This window comes from Panulirus ornatus, chromosome 12 (genome assembly GCF_036320965.1).
Source record: "Panulirus ornatus isolate Po-2019 chromosome 12, ASM3632096v1, whole genome shotgun sequence".
In the NCBI taxonomy this organism is placed as follows: Eukaryota; Metazoa; Arthropoda; class Malacostraca; order Decapoda; family Palinuridae; genus Panulirus; species Panulirus ornatus.
Window position 1 is genome coordinate 28,355,460 of NC_092235.1, and position 20,382 is coordinate 28,375,841.

General features: G+C 44.7%; 1 protein-coding gene across 2 annotated transcripts in view; it reads right to left on the minus strand.

Moving 5' to 3' along the window:
• lili (LMBR1-like protein) overlaps window positions 1–20,382 on the minus strand; it is a 67,853-nt gene that overhangs the window by 42,909 nt on the left and 4,562 nt on the right. For both annotated transcript variants that reach the window (XM_071667715.1, XM_071667716.1), the window contains exon 2: window positions 9,074–9,207. In XM_071667715.1, coding sequence (XP_071523816.1) covers window positions 9,074–9,207 — 134 coding nt within the window. The remainder of the gene's footprint in view (window positions 1–9,073; window positions 9,208–20,382) is intronic.

Sequence of the window (20,382 nt, forward strand, 5' to 3'; positions counted from 1 at the left end):
AATGACGTGATTTTTTCTCTTTAGCAGTAGGAAAGAAATGGGACAAGCAGCGTAGTTTTCGGAAATTCAACTTCCTGTCATGACTAAAGAGGAGGAAATATGGGAAAAAGAAAACGAATGAAATAATGGAGTATAACACAGGAAGAGCGAGAAACAAAAGGAATATATGTCTCAAGATTGATCACTACGTGATGTTGTTTGGTAGCAGTAGTATAGGTAGAGTATGACACAACAAAGCGGCCGATGCTGTGTGCTGTAAACCTCTACCTGAGAGACGATATCCGGTCGTAGCAACTACTGTGGTAAACAGGTGGAAGATCTCACTTAATACACCACATTCCCCCACTCACCCAGCATACACAGACCTCCGTTAACCAACACCAAGGTCACCAGGCCAGCCACCACCACGCCCCCAACAACCCCCCCACCATCACCACCCGGCTTCCCCACCACCCAGCTTCTGCACCGCCACCACCAACACTGCCTAACCTAACCACCACCAAAACCCAGCTTCGCCACCATCATTACCCACCTTCAGAAACCACCAACATCCATCCTACTTCGCTGCGAGCCAACAAACCTCAGCTTCACCAACACTACACCATCACCACCACATGGCTTCCCCACCACCACTGGTTTTCTCTGCACGTTGGTGAGGGGAACACAAGTCCAGCAGGTGAAGTCGAGACAAAATATTTGTTCGTTCTTTTTGGAGTCAGAGGCTTATTCGGTTACATATTTCTAGATTATATTCCTGAGATAGTACGAATGTGTGTTTACGTGATTACTGTGTTGTGTGGAGAGTTTTACACTAGTGTTGCCTCGCCTTTTAACTTTGTATATAGACACGTCTTTACTCCCTTGTATGTATGCAAACACACGTACACTCCACCTATGCCAGGATTCGAACCAAAGCGTGTATACTTAATGGTCAGTAACGCTGACCGCTGTACCACGGAGGTGTGTGTGTGTGTTGGTCTAAAAAGAAGTACCTGAACTATGCCAAGCAATGTTGAGTGTGAGTACTAATGGATGAATGGTGTTTATCTCGAGGCCCTGAGGAAAACTGCTACTTCCCGAACTTGTGTTGTTTTCTTGATCTTACATTTGGCCCTGGTTTTGTGTCTCCTCTGTCCTCTCGTTTCAACATCATTTGTGTTGTTTCTCTTACATGTGTGCTAATGTTTCATAAGTTACGTGGGTAGATGCCGTTCTTCAGTATTTTCATTGCATGGACAATATCACAACTGACGAAACTGAAGGCCAGTTGAGAGGGTGGGAGTACCTCAGCATGGGGAGACAAGGTCACTAGGTGGGTAGCGAGGGAGTTGCTCAGTACAGGGAGGATCCCGAACTTGACCCCCACCTCTTCTCCCAGGTGAATCCTCACTCCTCCAATAACAACAATTTAAGAAGGTTCAAATGGCAGGAGGAAATCATCGAGTCGCGCAAAACATTACGCTCATAAATACAATAATTCCAGACTGGTATAGCAGGTGAGTAAGTGCACATATAAAGCGATCATACAACTGTATAAATATTTCCTTGACCTTAACTTATTGAATCTAATCGTTTATAAACACATGGCAGGATTAACATATTTAAAATGCAGGTCTGTTTCCTCTACACAATAATATATCCAGACAAAGCATTAATGTTCAGTAAAGACTTAACTAAAATAGTGGTCTGATTCACTTAAAACTAGATAAGAGATTCCTTCACAACTAGAGACAATGTAAGAGTGAACTCATTCTTATAAGCCAAGTGTCACTAACATCACAAGTTGGGTGGTAAACATTCAGAGCAAAACTACTGATACACAATCACTTAAGTTTCTTTATCTCGGAGGTGCCATGGGTCATAGTTTTCAGTCTTAAATACTGATTATTCAACAGCGTAACTCTAGAACAAGAGTCACTGTATTCTAATCATAGTTAGCAGTTCTTCAGTCTTAAAAACTGACAGTTCAATAGTGTGACTCGAGAATACGTCACCGTATTCTAATCATGGTACCACAGGTTCCCATGCGTTGGTGCAAGACTTACGGTAGTTGGCGGCTGTAACACACATGAGGGCACACACGTGTACCGTCAATATCGTACACTTCCATTACATCTTAATGGAACTGGTTGCAAGTTAGGATACCAGTTACAAGTGAGACAAACCTGCAGAAATAATGAAGGAAAACACATCTCGTTGGGGAGAAGGAATGCAAGATTACAAGCTATTCTACGTGAAAAAAAAAAAAAGAGGGGGAGGAGGTACAACACAAAAACTCACTTGGGGCAGACATAAAGCCAGTACAATGGGAGGGGTGTCAGACCTCTTCTGGGTCAGCGTAGATGTAAATCCTGGTGTGTCTTACCTCGACACGTTTAAGGCCACAGTTACTCCCTACTTCTACCTACCACACACACAAGGGCGATGCCTTTTGTCCAACTCAGTTCGACATTCTATTCGGAAAGTTATCATATGTTCCAGCGATGGCAATCATGGAAATATAATGTCTGTATCATAAAGGCTGCAGAGCCAGTGTTCCTAGTACGTCTTATGTCACCTTTGTGTTTCATGCATTCATGGCAGTTTCTATATGACGACTTCTTTCTTCTATAAACAATAAATCAAAACAGGTAAAGATAGCACTATACAAGGTACTTCACGAAGGCTTCTACTGACAACACTAAGAAAGTTCGGTGTTAAGTTCATGGTACACGACCTTTACTTCCGGTGGTTAAACTTGTTTAGTATTGAGGTCACAGTTAAATCTAGATTAGGTTATGTTGTTAGGCTGTTAGGTCAGTTGCTAAGCGTTCATGAAATGTTCCAGTCATATCAAATACGTAATCGCGTTTCACTCTCTGGAGGAAAAAAAAATGTCGAAAAGTATAGCTTATAAAGTCGACGACAATATGTTCCTAGTTTCAGTACTAGGAACTGAATCATTGTCTACGGTAAAACTATTTCAAGTGGTTATTGGTCGGGAGAGCGCGACCTGCTTATATTTAACGTTTAGCTATGTTAGGCTAGGATTTTGTACCGGAAGAGGACCATAATCACGTTAGTCCTTCGTTTCACCGACTCATGCTATTTAAAAGCATGGGACAATGACAACTTTAAATGCTACACTGCCTTTATTAGGAGTTCCCTTACAAAGGGGATCACAGCCTCGACATCTGTCTTAAATGTCTCTTGGCGTCGTTTCGTATACCTAACGAACGAGTGTTGCGAATGTTAAGAACGAATCGATAAAAACCTTGCACTTCTATATGATCAGGACTCATAAATCACGATGTTGTTTCACTCTGCACAAATATGGATTCCAATATATGAATTCAGGAAGACATTTTCTGAGGAACTGATTGTTTATTATGGGCAGACATGAACCCCTTAGGATAATGTCCAGACGCGGCCGTGATCCACACACGAGAGGCCAACACCCGCGTGCACGCGACCAACATCAAACCTGTGAATGGTTTACTTCGTTTCATTTTTCATTCGGCTACAGTTCCTTAACCCTATGCCACCACCGGTGCCACGAAGGGTAGGATGACCTTCCTTTCCATAAGTAACGCGACACAAGAACACATCGCACAGTGTGGGAAGGACCAACACCACCAAGTCTACTATGCACCTAACACCCCACACAACCAGACGCGACGCCCTCTACACAACATCTCGTATTTCACCGAAAGGTTGAAGTGACACGTCAGATGGCAGGTTTACCAGAAATGGAGGAAAATGATAAAGAATGAGAGATAAAGACATAATACAACGTCCGTGAACAGTAGGGATGGATACCATCACGAAGCGGGAACACTCAACCCCCCCTTTCACATACCCCATTATCCACCCACTCAACCTATGATCCACCAACTTCCACCTTTCTATGTACTCAATATTCCACTCCAATGTTCCTGGCAAGCTTTAGAATGTAGAACAAGTAACCTCTGTAAGACTTTCTCTTAGCCGACGCCAACCACGGACACTTGGTAAATAAATGCAGAAGCAAGATCGAAAAAGCCAAAATTACCAAGTAATCCAATACAACAGCCTGGGAAAACCACCTCTAAGAAACGATACGGCTACAGCAGCCAGAGACAACTTCAACAAGTTGTTTGCCAAAAGTGAAGACGTCAGAAGTTCAGGTGCACAGCAAGACTTCCTGGAACCTAACAAGAGTTTCAGATACTCTAGGTCAAAAGATGGGTGGATCCCAGGCCCCCGGGGTCCAAACGTCAGCGTCCCCTAACAATTATCCCCCACCCCCCGCCAGACCAGGGAAGTATGGGCCTGTGTGTGGCTAACGCCTGTGGAGGAGAGCGGTGGCAGGGAGGACGCTCACACACTGCGCATCAGCAACAGTACCCAACCAACAGCTGATTCTGGCCGTGACGTCACAGATGCAAACATTCCACGAGTGGCCAGTGCTCGGGTCAGTGTCCCTCCATCCCCGTTCACCGCCGTACACTGATGATAGCAGTGCACTTAATGCTGTCAGTATGTCCCTCATGCTGACGTGAGAATATTTTCTTACTATTATTAAGTCGAGAGTTGTTGCTACACGTATGCAACTCTCTCTCCGTCGGCAAGAAACATCCACCTGCCGACACAGGGCGTTCGGTACAAGCCTATCAATCGCTGAACGTAATTTTTTGCTTAAAGTTTAAGGTTTACTATATCAATTCGTAACAATGAATATAAATCAATATCGATAATATTATAATTCGTTCACTTTTCGAGATTGTTAACTAAACCATAAAGTCATTATCAAAACTAAAGTGTTATTATAATAAACATGTTAAGTTAGATTAATTTCTTATCAAGATGAAAGAAGCTATGAACTCACGTAGATAAGGCCACCTACAGGTCAAACACCAAGCGGTATATCACCAATACGTAACAAGTTCTTTTCGTGAAGTCTCCGTCAATACCATTAAATGTTCAACGTGAGAAATTCACATTATATTGCAATAAAGTATAACACTAACGTGCCAACATCCGACAGGTACACTGATTACCGTGGGACTACGAACACAACACCAGAGGCAAGTTATTAGCGAGAAATTACTCAAGTAGGTATTGTCTGACTTGGAAAGTATCTTAAGTGGGGAACAGTCCAAGTTGGAAATTATCCAAGTAGAGAACTTTCGAGGTGGAATGATCTGAGAGACGGATGATCAAGGTGTGTGATATGGAACTGCTGGTTGGCGAAGGTGGGGATGTGTCCAGCTGGAACGTGTTCGGTGAGGCATCACCTTACACTACACGTTCACCTTCACCTGGCTACACCAGCAACGTGCTTCAGGATCAAGCCAAGCACGTGCTAGCCACACACACACACACACACACACACACACACACACACACAGTGATACCTGCTGGCCAGAAGACCTACTGGAAGCCACGGAGGTGAAGCACAGCCACAGATTCTAACAGCGGGACAAGGTCAGAAGAATAAAAGGATATATAGACACTGGACTTTGCCTACACAACACATCATCAAGTGAACGAAGCATACATTATCAGACATTATAATAAACAGATCCAATGACAAATACGTAAAATAAATCAAGAATTAGCAAAAAAAAAAAAAAAAAACGCGCTATCACATACAGCTGACATAAGTACAACGATGAAAAATAAACACGGGCAAAGAGCAAAACAACGTACAAACCAATATATATACAAAAATTCCACACATCTGTACAGAGAACACTGAACGAGATGGACATAATAAATGGATAATCATGTGAGAAAGATACACAAATCCCAGGACACGTGACGGGCAAACCTTATAACACAGTACGACACGTGACAACGCGCACCAAAATCCCTCAGCACGAGACATCCGATCAGCTGAGCCATGTAAACAAATCCCTGCGGTCGGTTCAGTAATCCTGCTTGTGCCGCATGCGTCTGGTTTCCTCAAGGTTAACACCGCATTTCACTCATAACAACGATGAAAATATTTACTGTGACAAACGTGGATCTAACATTAACTGTGAACTCGTCTGATTATACCAAGTGAAAGATTATCCTGGTGTTAGCAGAGCACAATACCCTCCATGTGAACATCAGACAAAAAGCGGCCCGGATATAGCCTGCGACAGTGCCTTCCTACATCTTTCTCATCACCCTTATAGCCATACGACGTTCGCCTACCTCTTGTTAGTGACAGAGAACATAAATACATTGAGGGGGAAAAAGAGGCCATGCTTCGCAGTTGGCAATGCAACCAACCACCAGAGGAAGGGCTGGTCAAGCCGTCTTCACTTCTGCTTTGGTCAATTCTTCGGTGCCTCATCCCTCCTCACCAACATTACGACCATCACACTGATAACCATATCCAGTGTTGTCTCAATCTTTACCAATGCTTCACAGTTTTCCTGCTTCATCATCAAATATTATCTCTCACTATCACCTCATCTTCATCCTAACACAGTTACACTACCATCAACATAGTCGCATGAGCCCCGCTACGTGATCTCTTGTTTGCATGATGCTTGTCAAATACAGGAGTTAAATCTTTACCATGAACTTATCTAACAATGATTAATCCATTAACAAGGTCAGAGCTGCGAAAACGTCACATACATCAAACATACACATACAGACACTGCACGTTTTCTAGACATGTCTAAGTGTCTATATATTTGATGTGGGTGTCAGTGCCACGCCTGCAAAAGCAGACAACAACATTGCGTGCAAGCAGCCACGTGGCCAGGGTCGTCCTGGTCCCACCACCACATCTCCCCCTCCACACCACAGCCGACCACCACCTCCTCACCCACCCCACCACAAGGGGTTGTGCGCCTGACGTGTCTGGCGTCAGTTGTCAGAGGAGCAGTCGTGGGTACAGACCCTGTCCTACCTAATGGTCTCTACACCAGCTGTTTTACTCTGGATTCAGTTTGCATAAACCACCCAGTCTATCAGTCCAGGATAACACACCCCACAACACTCATGCATTATGATCCAAACATCACATAAAATACGATAACAAAATGAGGATAATACGTTCAATCAGCGATAATCACAATGTCGCATCTGAATCACTACCATTCACGCAACTCTAGGAATCATTAGAGAAAATAATTACATTCCAGAAGATTTAGAGTAACACTGAGCTCAGCTTAAAAATGTCATTATTCCTTATATCTCAGATCTGTAGGACATGGTGAAGTATCTGCTACAATATCATCAATAATGATTATAACTAGTGACTGTCATGACATCAAACTGTTACACAGAGGACCTTCTACAACACAATAACCTACAACAGCCTCAAGTCTACAACATAACCCATGAATCCCCGTATGTTCCCAAGGCCAAAATAACAAGAGGGGACGCTGCTTACGTTGTAAACTACCGACTTGCCCACCTTGCCATAACATCTGTGACACAAGCAGAAAATATCAGCCAACACAACTGTGAAGCATAACATGACAACCGACTCTGCGTGGTATAGAGGGATGCAGATACTACCATCACAACAGGTGTACATCGCAATAATGAAGGAGACATACATGTGAACATGTCTTTAACGACATGTTGCTGAGGCAGCCACCTTCGTCATCCTCAGATAGAAATTCCCTCGCTCTGGCCTCTCAGGTTGCCCTCACATCACCAAACCGAACACCTGCTGCACACGATATACCACCTCAGGAAACTGTTAATCATCAACGTGGCCAACACACGTGTGCTGGAGGATCTCAAGGACAGCATTACATGTCCTCTCTCGTCTCCCACTCACAACAACGTCAAAGATTTGCTCTAACTGTCCCACCATTACAAGGCTGTTGTGTGTGTAGACCATAATGGTCCCCCATACTAGCAGAACCCGTGATGATCAGTGATAAACTGCTGCGAACTCGGGAAAGTCGACCACAAGATTACCATCAGTAAACTAACATGACTACTGTTAACATACTGACGATTACTCTTAATAAACTGAGAAGATTACTGTCAACAAACTAACATTAACAATAAACCATTCGCATGTGGTCTTTGGGAAGAGGCCACCACGTGAGTTTGACCGACAGATTAAAACTCATTTTCAAAAAAAAAAAAAAAGACGTTAAATGTCATGATGATCATCATGGTTTACCTCATACCTAAACTGTTTCAAAAACTGAGTTAGAAGATGACGAGAGCTGCTGATTCTGGCTACATTCTAAACCCTCCCTCCTAGCACACCGCAGCTCAGTGTCCATAAATCATCTTGAGAAGTTCCTACCTTCACAAAATATGAATCAAAACAGAAATGGTCATGTGGTTGGTTGCATGTGAAAGAACAAATTTCATCATCTTGTTAAGATGACTCAAGCTACTTGGACAATGCGAGCTGCTGCCTCTGGCACACGGAACAGGTCCAGGTGATATTCCATCTGCGACCAAGCTGAGGTCAAACCTGGACGGAGATGCAACACCTCGGATGAGGTCAATACGACAGAGGACGCTGACGTACAAGACATAAAACTGAAAACATAACTGAATAATGTGCTCATACCTGCATGAATAATGTGTTCACACCTGCATGAATAATGTGTTCACACCTGCATGAATAAATAACATGTGAATCACTTTTCTTCATCCGGTTTTAACCTGTGATGACAATGTACAGACGTCACTCTGTACTGCACATTTTCCCCTACGGTTTGTGGGTCTTCAAGTCCATTTCCAAACGTTACTTGTGACCATCATTATCCTTACAAACACATTAATTAAAGATGTAACCAACTCTGATAACCAGGAACATATAGGTACGTCCTACCAACACCCCAGGTACTGGCATGACACTGTATGACCTTAGCTTGTCATAACGACCCACACTTCTCTCACTCTGCTACGTACGCGTCCTCCACTGAGGGGTCGACCCGTGCCCACTCAACACCATGCAAGCATCTACTCAACGTGCCAAGTATATGGCTCAACCTTCACTACTTACGAAGGTATAACCTGGAGAGGTGGGTAAGTAGGTAGGTTAGTTAATAGGTAATGGTGGTAGTTAGTAGGTAGGTGTGGTGGTGGTGGTAGTAAGTAGGGAGGTAGGTGTGGTGGTGGTGGTACTCACGCTATACGGTCGACTGCAGCCTCATCGTCGTCCGTGTGTCGTGGTGGTGGGAGGTGAGCAGCTTCCCGACGTCTGTACCTGAGGACGACCACGTGTGACGCCACGGAGAGCACCAGCATCAGTACAAGGAACACCTGAGGAACGAGAACACGTCATCACTTAACATATCTCACCATGACCATCACTGGTTAACACTATTTAACATGAACACCTCGGGGGTGATGAAGGCCCAGTCTCTACATGCAACGGTCACTGGCCTCACACCCTCCCACGGGGTAGTGCTTTCATGTACACTCTCATGTGAAGCACTGCCTGGAGGGCGGTGTGACTGGCCGGGGGGCCTCACACCACTCTCTGGGGGAATGATCCTTCCACACACACATTCATTCTAATGCCTCCCCCCCCCCCACTCCTTGCTGGGGGGCCTCAGACCACAACCTGACCACCAAGAATGAGAAATGTTTTCCTGTACACTCAGGTAGTCGGTCTCCCCTCACCATCACCATACGGCTATCATAATGCCTCTCACCATCACCATACGTCTGGGAATGGTGATAGTTATGGTGGTGAGAGGCAGTGAGGAAGAGCATGATGGCAGTAGTGGGTGGTGGGGACTCCCTCCCTGTCACCAGCAACCGCGACGGACCTCAATCAATGGGACAGCGGCAGCAGACGGCGGCTCCAGCAGTCTGCGGCCACACGCACCCACCTTCACCACCTGCCAGCTGGACGGCACGCCACCTGGGAGGGTGGGGGTCTGCTCCATGATCCACCTGTGAGCCTCAGGGAGACCTTCCCCGGCGGGTCTATGTTGGTCCTCACGCCAGGGAGACGTGGGATCGGGTTTGGAAAGTGGCAGTGGTCGCCCCGGCACACCACACTGGAGTCTCCATATTTACAATTCCTCGTTCATCCCGGTACATAAGGTCGCTGCCCGCTCCTCCTACCCCACCTCGAGGAGGCACTCATTACGTCACTGCTCGCGGCACCACCGTGCTCTGTGACGTAACACTGTCTCTACTGTGTGTGGTGCCACAGCAGGAACCTCCGGTGGCGCCACACAACTGCAGGAGCTGGAACCTCCTTCCTGACCCCCTGGGGATGGGCGGCTGTCACAGTAAGCGTCAGCAAGACAAGAGAAGCAATACAATAAACAGTTTCGTTTAGCATGAGCTCAGACTAACGAGTCACAATACTGACCGAGTTGTGACATGTCCGATTTCCAGCATCCAGTTCCAGGCAGTGGGTGAGCTTTGAGACCAAAGTTCAGTAAAGGTTTTTGTATCAGTGGTAACTGTCACCACCATTTACCTCCACTTAAAATGATGAGACACAGGAACGCATATTCTGTTGTTTATTTCATTTCAGTCGACTACTACTGCCGTCAACAACGCCTCCCAGCAACACTCAACTTTCCCGACCCGCCCTAGGCTGTGGCAAGCCCACACCAGCAGGAAGCCCGGCTCACACCCCCGCCACTCACCGTTCTGACGAGGCCGCACGATCACCTGAACTCCTGATGCTTGACTTGCTGGCCTAACGGATCATGCTGGGCAACATCAACACCTGCCCACACACCACCACAAACAACACCTGCTCACACACCACCACAAACAACACCTGCTCACACACCACCACAAACAACACCTGCCCACACACCACCACAAACAACACCTGCTCACACACCACCACAAACAACACCTGCCCACACACCACACAAACAACACCTGCCCACACACCACACAAACAACACCTGCCCACACACCACCACAAACAACACCTGCTCACACACCACCACAAACAACACCTGCCCACACACCACACAAACAACACCTGCCCACACACCATACAAACAACACCTGCCCACACACCACCACAAACAACACCTGCTCACACACCACCACAAACAACACCTGCCCACACACCACACAAACAACACCTGCCAACACACCACCACAAACAACACCTGCCCACACACCACCACAAACAACACCTGCCAACACACCACCACAAACAACAATGTTCTGAGCAAAAAATAGTGTAAAACAAACCAGTTATAATGCCACAGGCGTCAAGATGTAACAGTTATTAAACTTACAATAAATCATACAACTGACAGAATATGTCTACATGACTACAAACAAAACAGATGGTGTAAGTTTATACTACAGCTGACCGGGTAAATCTTCGTATACATATACATGTGAAGACAACACAATGCAGTAAAGTATGACTAGCAGGCACAAGTGTCACTGTTCTCACATGATGTGCCAACCTACTGAACCCTCAGGTCATGAGCCAACAACCTTTACTTCCTCAAACAATACACTGACATTCATCCTGCCTCACTCTCACCCACTTACCCTCAGTAAACAAAATATTCTGTGAAAATTTAAACAAATCCTATATACACAAATCAATTACTATTTTCCACAACTCAGTGTACACTGTACAGCCAACATAGCTCAAGTATACACTGTACAGGCAACACAGCTCAGGTGTACACTGTACAGGCAATACACCTCAGGTGTATACTGTACAGGCAACACAGCTCAGGTGTACACTGTACAGGCAATACACCTCAGGTGTATACTGTACAGGCAACACAGCTCAGGTGTACACTGTACAGGCAACACAGCTCAGGTGTACACTGTACAGGCAACACAGCTCAGGTGTACACTGTACAGGCAACACAGCTCAGGTGTACACTGTACAGGCAACACAGCTCAGGTGTACACTGTACAGGCAACACAGCTCAGGTGTACACTGTACAGGCAACACAGCTCAGGTGTACACTGTACAGGCAACACAGCTCAGGTGTACACTGTACAGGCAACACAGCTCAGGTGTACACTGTAATGGCAGCCGACTCGACAAGAAAGGGTGACATTCCCAGGTCACTTGAAAACCAGAACACTTCCTCGGAGGACTGACTCACAACCTGAGTCATACATATTGGTAGCAAAAACATATGGTGGATAAAATGTTTGACGTTAGGTGATATAAGGGGAGAGAGGAAACAAGAGTTTCATATAACGGGGGGGTGGGTGGGGGGTGTTGCAGGAAATGATGATAGCAATGTGCACACGAAGGAAAGATACAGCATTATGACGTCATAAGGAGGACACATTTGCCTTATGGGGTCGTAAAGATGGTGCAGACAAACCCAAGTTGCTGTGCTGACGACACACCGTTCTTGAACAGAAGCTGAGGTAGACAGAAGGGCAGGAGGTGTGTCCTTGGAGGGTGCTGGAGACCCCATCACCCCCCCCCCACATATGTCAACATTCCTGGGGGTTGGTTGAGCGAGCTGGCGGGATTACCTATATGTGCACAAGGAGTCCGCCAGTCGACCTCTCTCGTCTGCTACACACTCTTGTACCTATGTTCGTCGTCCAGTATAAATAAACTTGTAAAGGGCAGCAATAACATCAGCTCTTCTCCCTGGCTCACTGAATTTCGTGGCCTTAATTTTAATGTAATCTAGTCACCCTCTGCACCACATCATGAGTTAGGAGGACCAGACTGGTGACGCCCATTCTAATTTGAGGCGACGGTGAACTGTACATATCTTTGTAAACATGTTCCTCCCCAGGTGTTCACCGTGGCTGTTGTTTGAAGTTATCACCAAGGGATGTACCAGGCTACACAGACCTTGACGGACCCACCACGGGGACATAAATAACTGAGGGAGTCAACCCTCCCAAATACTATTTGATGGACATGGAACTCCGTGAAATGAAAGCACATTGTGCCTATCATCTCTGGCATGGGTAATAATAGGAATCTTCCTGTTAGAGGGACATAGGGGCTCGCAGTACCCAGACTCTGGCTACCAAACTACCCACCCAACCAGTACAACACACAAACAATGAACACATGACCTTCAAGTGCCCGGGTAAGGTGGCAGACGTAACCAAAATATTGACCTGATACATCAGGCCCTAGTTAACGTTAGCCGGGTCTACAACACCGGTTTGGTCAGGCCGTCATAAAGGTATATAGATCTGCTGGAGAGGGTCCAACAGACGGTAACAAAAACTGTACGTGAAATATGGGAGGTGAGATACAGGGAGTACAGTGTGTTGTCGCTGTGTTGTTGGTACGTACGTTCGCCTGGCGATGACGCTTAAGAGGAATCATTACAGTGGAAGGTTAGCAGCCATACATCTGCCCAGGAAGGCCAATGTGGAGCCTTTCTTTCACTGGGTAAGAACATAACATCCACAGAGCACAACAACCAACTATGTAAGACAAGTTCCACCACATATGAGGAAGTAATCGTACAGTAATCAACTTCTGCAAGTAACGAACAAGAGAACCAAATATCGCTAAGAAAAAGAGCATTTCAATTCTTTACGAAAAACGAAAAAAGATTAAAAAGCTGAGACCCTGGAGTTTTAAATTCCCTCTGCATCGGTCCTAGCAATAACCACACACACACCCAGGTAGGTATGAGCGGTCGCTCACATGTGATGACAGGAGAAGCTAGGCCTGGCAGGTCCAACAGGAAACAAACAAAGAACACCGACCCGCCCGCCACCTGTACGCCAGCAAAAATGGTCTCCAAAATAGTCATGCGTCGCTCAAACTAAAATATCTACTAAGGCAGATATAAATATATATAGCAGAGCCAAGTCTTACGTAATTACAGCTTGGGGTATGAAATACAACATAACCTCTATATACCTGTATACACAAGTATATGGAGAGAATAAATACATGATTAACAATATATATATATATATATATATATATATATATATATATATATATATATATATATATATATATATATATATATATATATATATATTGTAGGGTTGAGGGTCAAGTCAATTGGGAGGTAAGTTTGAATGGAGAAAAACTGGAGGAAGTAAAGTGTTTTAGATATCTGGGAGTGGATCTGGCAGCGGATGGAACCATGGAAGCGGAAGTGAATCATAGGGTGCGGGAGGGGGCGAAAATCCTGGGAGCCTTGAAGAATGTTTGGAAGTCGAGAACATTATCTCCGAAAGCAAAAATGGCTATGTTTGAAGGAATAGTGGTTCCAACAACGTTGTATAGCTGCGAGGCGTGGGCTATGGATAGAGTTGTGCGCAGGAGGGTGGATGTGCTGGAAATGAGATGTTTGAGGACAATATGTGGTGTGAGGTGGTTTGATCGAGTAAGTAATGTAAGGGTAAGAGAGGTGTGTGGAAATAAAAAGAGCGTGGTTGAGAGAGCAGAAGAGGGTGGAATGAAATGGTTTGGGCGCATGGAGAGAATGAGTGAGGAAAGATTGACCAAGAGGATATATGTGTCGGAGGTGGAGGGAACGAGGAGAAGTGGGAGACCAAATTGGAGGTGGAAAGATGGAGTGAAAAAGATTTTGAGTGATCGGGGCCTGAACATGCAGGAGGGTGAAAGGCGAGCAAGAAATAGAGTGAACTGGATCGATGTGGTATACCGGGGTCGACGTGCTGTCAATGGATTGAATCAGGGCATGTGAAGCGTCTAGGGGTAAACCATGGAAAGTTCTGTGGGGCCTGGATGTGGAAAGGGAGCTGTGGTTTCGGGCATTATTACATGACAGCTAGAGACTGAGTGTGAACGAATGGGGCCTTTATTCTTTTCCTAGCGCTACCTCGCACACATGAGGGGGAAGGGGGATGTTATTCCATGTGTGGCGAGGTGGCGATGGGAATAAATGAAGGCAGACAGTATGAATTATGTACAGGTGTATATATGTATATGTCTGTGTGTGTATATATATGTGTACATTGAGATGTATAGGTATGTATATTTGCGTGTGTGGACGTGTATGTATATACATGTGTATGGGGTGGGTTGAGCCATTTCTTTCGTCTGTTTCCTTGCGCTACCTCGCAAACGCGGGAGACAGCGACGAAGCAAAATAAAAATAATATATATTGTATTGAGGTCATAATGATGCGCGTGATGTAGTATTTGCTGATAACCACGAGGAAAAATGAAACGATAAGTTTCACGTGCACTTTTGTGTAATTACATCCTGTGAAGAGGATTGGTAATGAAAGCAATGACAGTGCAAGAAATATAAGGTTGTTAAGCTACGTGTGACCAGGAGAAATGAACAGGGAGGATGTAAGGCGTGCACGGGACAACGACCTGCGACGAGCTGTCAGTGGGCTTAACGAGATCATTTGATGGAGTTGTGTGAGACCACCCAATGGTGTGTGTGTGTGTGTGTGTGTGTGTGTGTGTGTGTGTGTGTGTGTGTGTCGCTAGGCTGTGGACGGAGGTCTCTGGTCTCAGTTCATTATACATAACATTATGAACAACTGAGGCAGACCTTTAATGTTCCTGGCGCTGAGTCCACGATTCGTGCAGCACATGAGGAGGCATCACAAGATAACAACAAGATATGGAGATGGTGTATGTTTGTGTGAAGTGAATGCAGGACAACAAAGGAGTCAGCACTCCTTATATTCAGTGTGGAAGCGGCATCTTGGGCATACTGTGTGGTATGATGACTCACCGTTCGGAATGCTGGAGAGGTGGATGGTGTTTACAATGCAGCCAAGAAGTATAACTTGTACATGACTGGGGAGTGTAGTGTACAATGCAGCCAAGGAAGTATAATTCGTACATGCTTGGGGAGTGTAGTTTACAATGCAGCCAAGAAGTATAACTCGTATATGACGGGGGTGTAGTTTACAATCCAGCCAAGAAGTATAACTCGTGTATGCCTGGGGAGTGTAGTTTCAGATGGATGATTGTGTGGTGTGATGACGAATACGACAACTACGTCGGGAGAGCTGTCGTATACTGCTTGTTAAGATATTACGGTGTGTATGTGTTCGGTCAACGTCGTGTTTCTTGGAGAAGAAGGGGAAGCTATATGATGCTGGTGTGTGAAGCTGGGGCAACAAGCTTCTGGTTTGTACTTGCGATGGTGGTTGGTTACATTGTGGTTTGGACGAGAGTAACCTAATGCCCTGATGAAGAGCTCAGCGCCAAGTACTAGGAAGGACATACTGGTGATGTGTCTGCATTCTTGTGGAGGTGATCAATGTTTGTGGTTGCTCGCCTTGTGATTGGTCTGAATGATCTTTCCCGGTAGTTTGCACTCTGGTTATGTTTACTTTTGATGGGGCGACTAATGAAACAGATCAAGTGTAACATACAGGTGGAGTGGACAGTTGCTTATTGACGATGTTAAGTTACGTCTTCTTAACCAACAATAGAGAGGGTATGTGATTCACGAGAGAGAGAGAGAGAGAGAGAGAGAGAGAGAGAGAGAGAGAGAGAGAGAGAGAGAGAGAGAGAGAGAGAGAGAGAGCAGGTGATATAAATACATGTGACAGGAGAGAGAGAGAGAGAGAGAGAGAGAGAGAGAGAGAGAGAGAGAGAGAGAGAGAGAGAGAGAGAGAGCAGGTGATATAAATACATGTGACAGGTGTCCCGCTAGATGAGACTCTAACTTACCCATGACAACTTACTATAACAAACTTACTTTACCTCCGCCCGCCCGCCATTCTACCTGGAGAACCTCGATCCAACCTAAGAAGATTTAATACACCCACGGAGGCTTGGATGGCTCACACTATCCAGGAAGGTTCAATCTAACCAGGACCGATCAGCCTGTACAAGAAAGTTTGGTCTATTCAGAAAGATATTCCTAGTGATGTCTACCCTCCAGACACCAGTTTCTGTAGGGCGCACAAATCTACCGTGAGAGCTCGTTTTTTTCCCCCCAACCAAGGCCTAGTATAGCCTGAGGGGTTGTCTATTTAGAAAACGACCAGTATATGGATGAAGGCTGATCTATCCAGGGAAGCTCAAACTGTTCTTCCGAACAGGCCCAGTCTATCCTGTGAAAGGTGGTCTAGCAGCAGAAAATCAGTCTCTCCAAGTCCCGAAACATATCTGCCTCTCTGGCTACGACGACTCACACTCATAACACACATACACAAGTAGGAGAGGTTAATACACATTCCCTTGAGTTGGCAAGAATCAACCCACACTTGCATAAGAGAGTTGCCACGGGTTACAATACCCCAGACTTTACACATGACCACTACCAGAGAAGAGAGGAAACTATGCCTGGCTAACTGACCGACAAAAACTAACCTAATGAGCCAACTTAAGGGAAGTATGTGAAGCAAGGAAAGTAGGCCAAGCTAACCTGATGTGGTCCGCGGTCCTCGGCCATCCACAGGCCAAGTTACATGACTGGACTATATATACAGCCACCCACAAGACCCAACTCACAAGTCCATATGTAAGGGAAGATCGTTCATATTTCAAGTTTCCCAGGTCGACGCTCTAACGACAGCATCAAACTCAGCCGACCAGAAGCAACACTTAATGTGAGCAATACCCCAGACACTTGACGGAAATAACAGGCAAATCTGAACGCTGAGCAAGCAAATGACTGCTCGCATCCATACCATTCTGGGCCAGCAGGATCCGTCACCAGCAACTGCTGCAATCTCATGCACAAAATCAAAATTTACTGGTGCCCTGAACTACATCTCTTACACACACATTCAAAACGTGCGTTTAAAGTTCCGGTGATACATACCTAGAAGAAGTGAATCATGTGGACATCGTTGTGCCTACATAGTAATGAACTGCGCATGTTTACACTAAGAAAACTACCAATCACATACCAATCAAATATTTCAATAGTCAACATTTAAGATCAAGCCATTTTTCACACCCAATTTCTCAAATCTATTGTAAATAGCAAACGATTTTTAGAAACAAAATACTGCAATGTTTCGGTTGCTGACATACTACGGCCAAATGTCCGCCCAACCATCGTTAAAATACGGTTATACAAATTAAATCCGAAGCAACGAAATGTAGTTGGCCGCGTTACTGACAAAGAAAGACCAGAGACAGTGGCAACCGTAAGGCCAGAAACACAATAAAGTATTACCCCTCAACACAACATACTGGCTACACCACCAACAGACTCTTGAATCACGGCCTAACGTTTCAACACCATAAATAATCTCTGATCAACACATCTCACTCATTATAAATAACAGGTCAAAATGTGCGCTGGTCTGATGATTAGGATTAAGTGGATGTACTTGCGTTAAGTGTCATGTCTGATACTTGTATGGTTGTACTTGCAAGTGTGGTGGGTTGATAAACAGGTGTACTTAAGTGTGGTATTCTGATGGACACTCTTACTTGCGTGTGATCCTCAGATGGTTGTATAATTTTAAGTGGGTTAGTCTGATACTTAGATCATTGTGGTCTGATCCTCAAGTGGCTATAAATCTTAAAAGTGTGATGGTCTGATACTTAGATCGTTGTGGTCTGATCCTCAAGTGGCTATGAATATTTAAGTGGTCTGATGCTTATATGGCTGTAATGCGCAGCATGAAGGTGTGAGTAATGGTAATCACTATGTGTCCTGAGTGCTGAGGTTTATGACGTGCGAGGCGTTATACAACTAATGGGTTGGGAGCGTTATAGGTTAAGGCCAGTCAGTGTAGTGTAGTGTGGGCCAGGCCAGCCAGCCAGCCAGGACGACGGACCCAGCAGGCCCGGCCAAACATGTCTGATGACCTTGTACCGCCTCAGCCTGCACTACCGGGGAGGGGTGGCAAGGAAGGAGGGGAGGGGGGGGGGGTGAGAATCATAGCCCTTCACTGACACTGACACACACCGCCAGGAACAAAAACTTCGCTATACACTGTTGCCACGATGCAACTGCTACGTCGGTACCAACATGGTGCCATATTCTGGACCTGTCTCCCAGATGCTGGTTTTAATGTTGTTCTGACGCTACCGATCATTTCATGACCTATCCATGGCACGGGCGCACACACATTGCACACGGCTGCGTCGTACTTCAACATGTTTGCAGATGATGCCATTGCCATTAGGGAACTACAGAATAACTAGTAATGTATCGATTACAATGAGACATGAACAAGCTCCATCGCTGGTCAGATAAAAGATTGACGAAGTTCAACCTAAGCAAATTCAAAAGACTAAAGATATGACATTGGAAGACGGCCTTGATAAGACTAACATGAAACAAACAACACGGATGTATGATTGTACGGGATCTGGAGGTCAACATAATACCTAACCTATCGCCAGAGGATTAAGCAAGCAATCTTCTGAATAATATTATAGTTAAATTCAAGACGGGAAAAATTATTAAAACATTTTCAACTCAGACCCACATTATATCATGTATTTCATGTTTCATGTAAAGTACTTATCCAACTTACTAATATATATATATATATATATATATATATATATATATATATATATATATATATATATATGTATATATATGTATATATATATATATATATATATATATATATATATATATATATATTTTTTTTTTTTAACTATCCGCCATTTCCCGCATTAGCGAGGTAGCGTTAAGAACAGAGGACTGGGCCTTTGTGGAATATCCTCACCTGCCCCCCCCCCCCCTCTGTTCCTTCTTTTGGAAAATTAAAAAAAAAAAAAAAAATGAGAGGGAAGGATTTCCAGCCTCCCGCTCCCTCCCCTTTTAGTCGCCTTCTACGACACGCAGGGAATACGTGGGAAGTATTCTTCATCCCCTATCCCCAGGGATATATATATATATATATATATATATATATATATATATATATATATATATATATATATATATACACGGTATAAGCTGACAGAAACTAAATACATAAGTAATTGTCTGAAGTTGTATGATAAAAGAAAAAATTTCAAGCGATGGGCCCCACGAGTGTAAAACCCCATTCCTGTAATGTACAAATTAAATATAAACATATACACAAAGCCTCCTGAGTAGAATGGTTGGCATTCTAACCCGTTTACCTAAGAGGCCCAGATTCGAATCTTGGAGAGGGAAGTCAGCTAACCAGCCAACTTAGCTATTTAACTTCCATTTCTCCTCTATGAGTCTTGTAGCTGAATGGACACCTGGCGCAAGCAAGTGCGTATTTATGTGTAAAGAAAAAAAGGTTAAAACGTCACATATGCAAGTTTATGAAACTGGCCGAATCTCTCTAGTCCTCATCTAATTCATCCCGGTATATCCCACTTACAAAAGGGAATACCTTTTCTTACGTTCACGTAAAGCTTAAACAGTGTCTCAGCAAAGATTTATGGACGAGTGACCTTTGTTGGATAACCTGAACTGAATAACTGGGTTTTGTTTCTACTGCAGAGATGTCTCTACTCCACGAACTGCCGTATTCTAATTAAAGTTCCATCCTGTTTTCGTTCTACGGCAATTCAACATCCTGAGACTAAACGTAATATAACACAACAAAAACACGTTATGGGTCTGAATATGG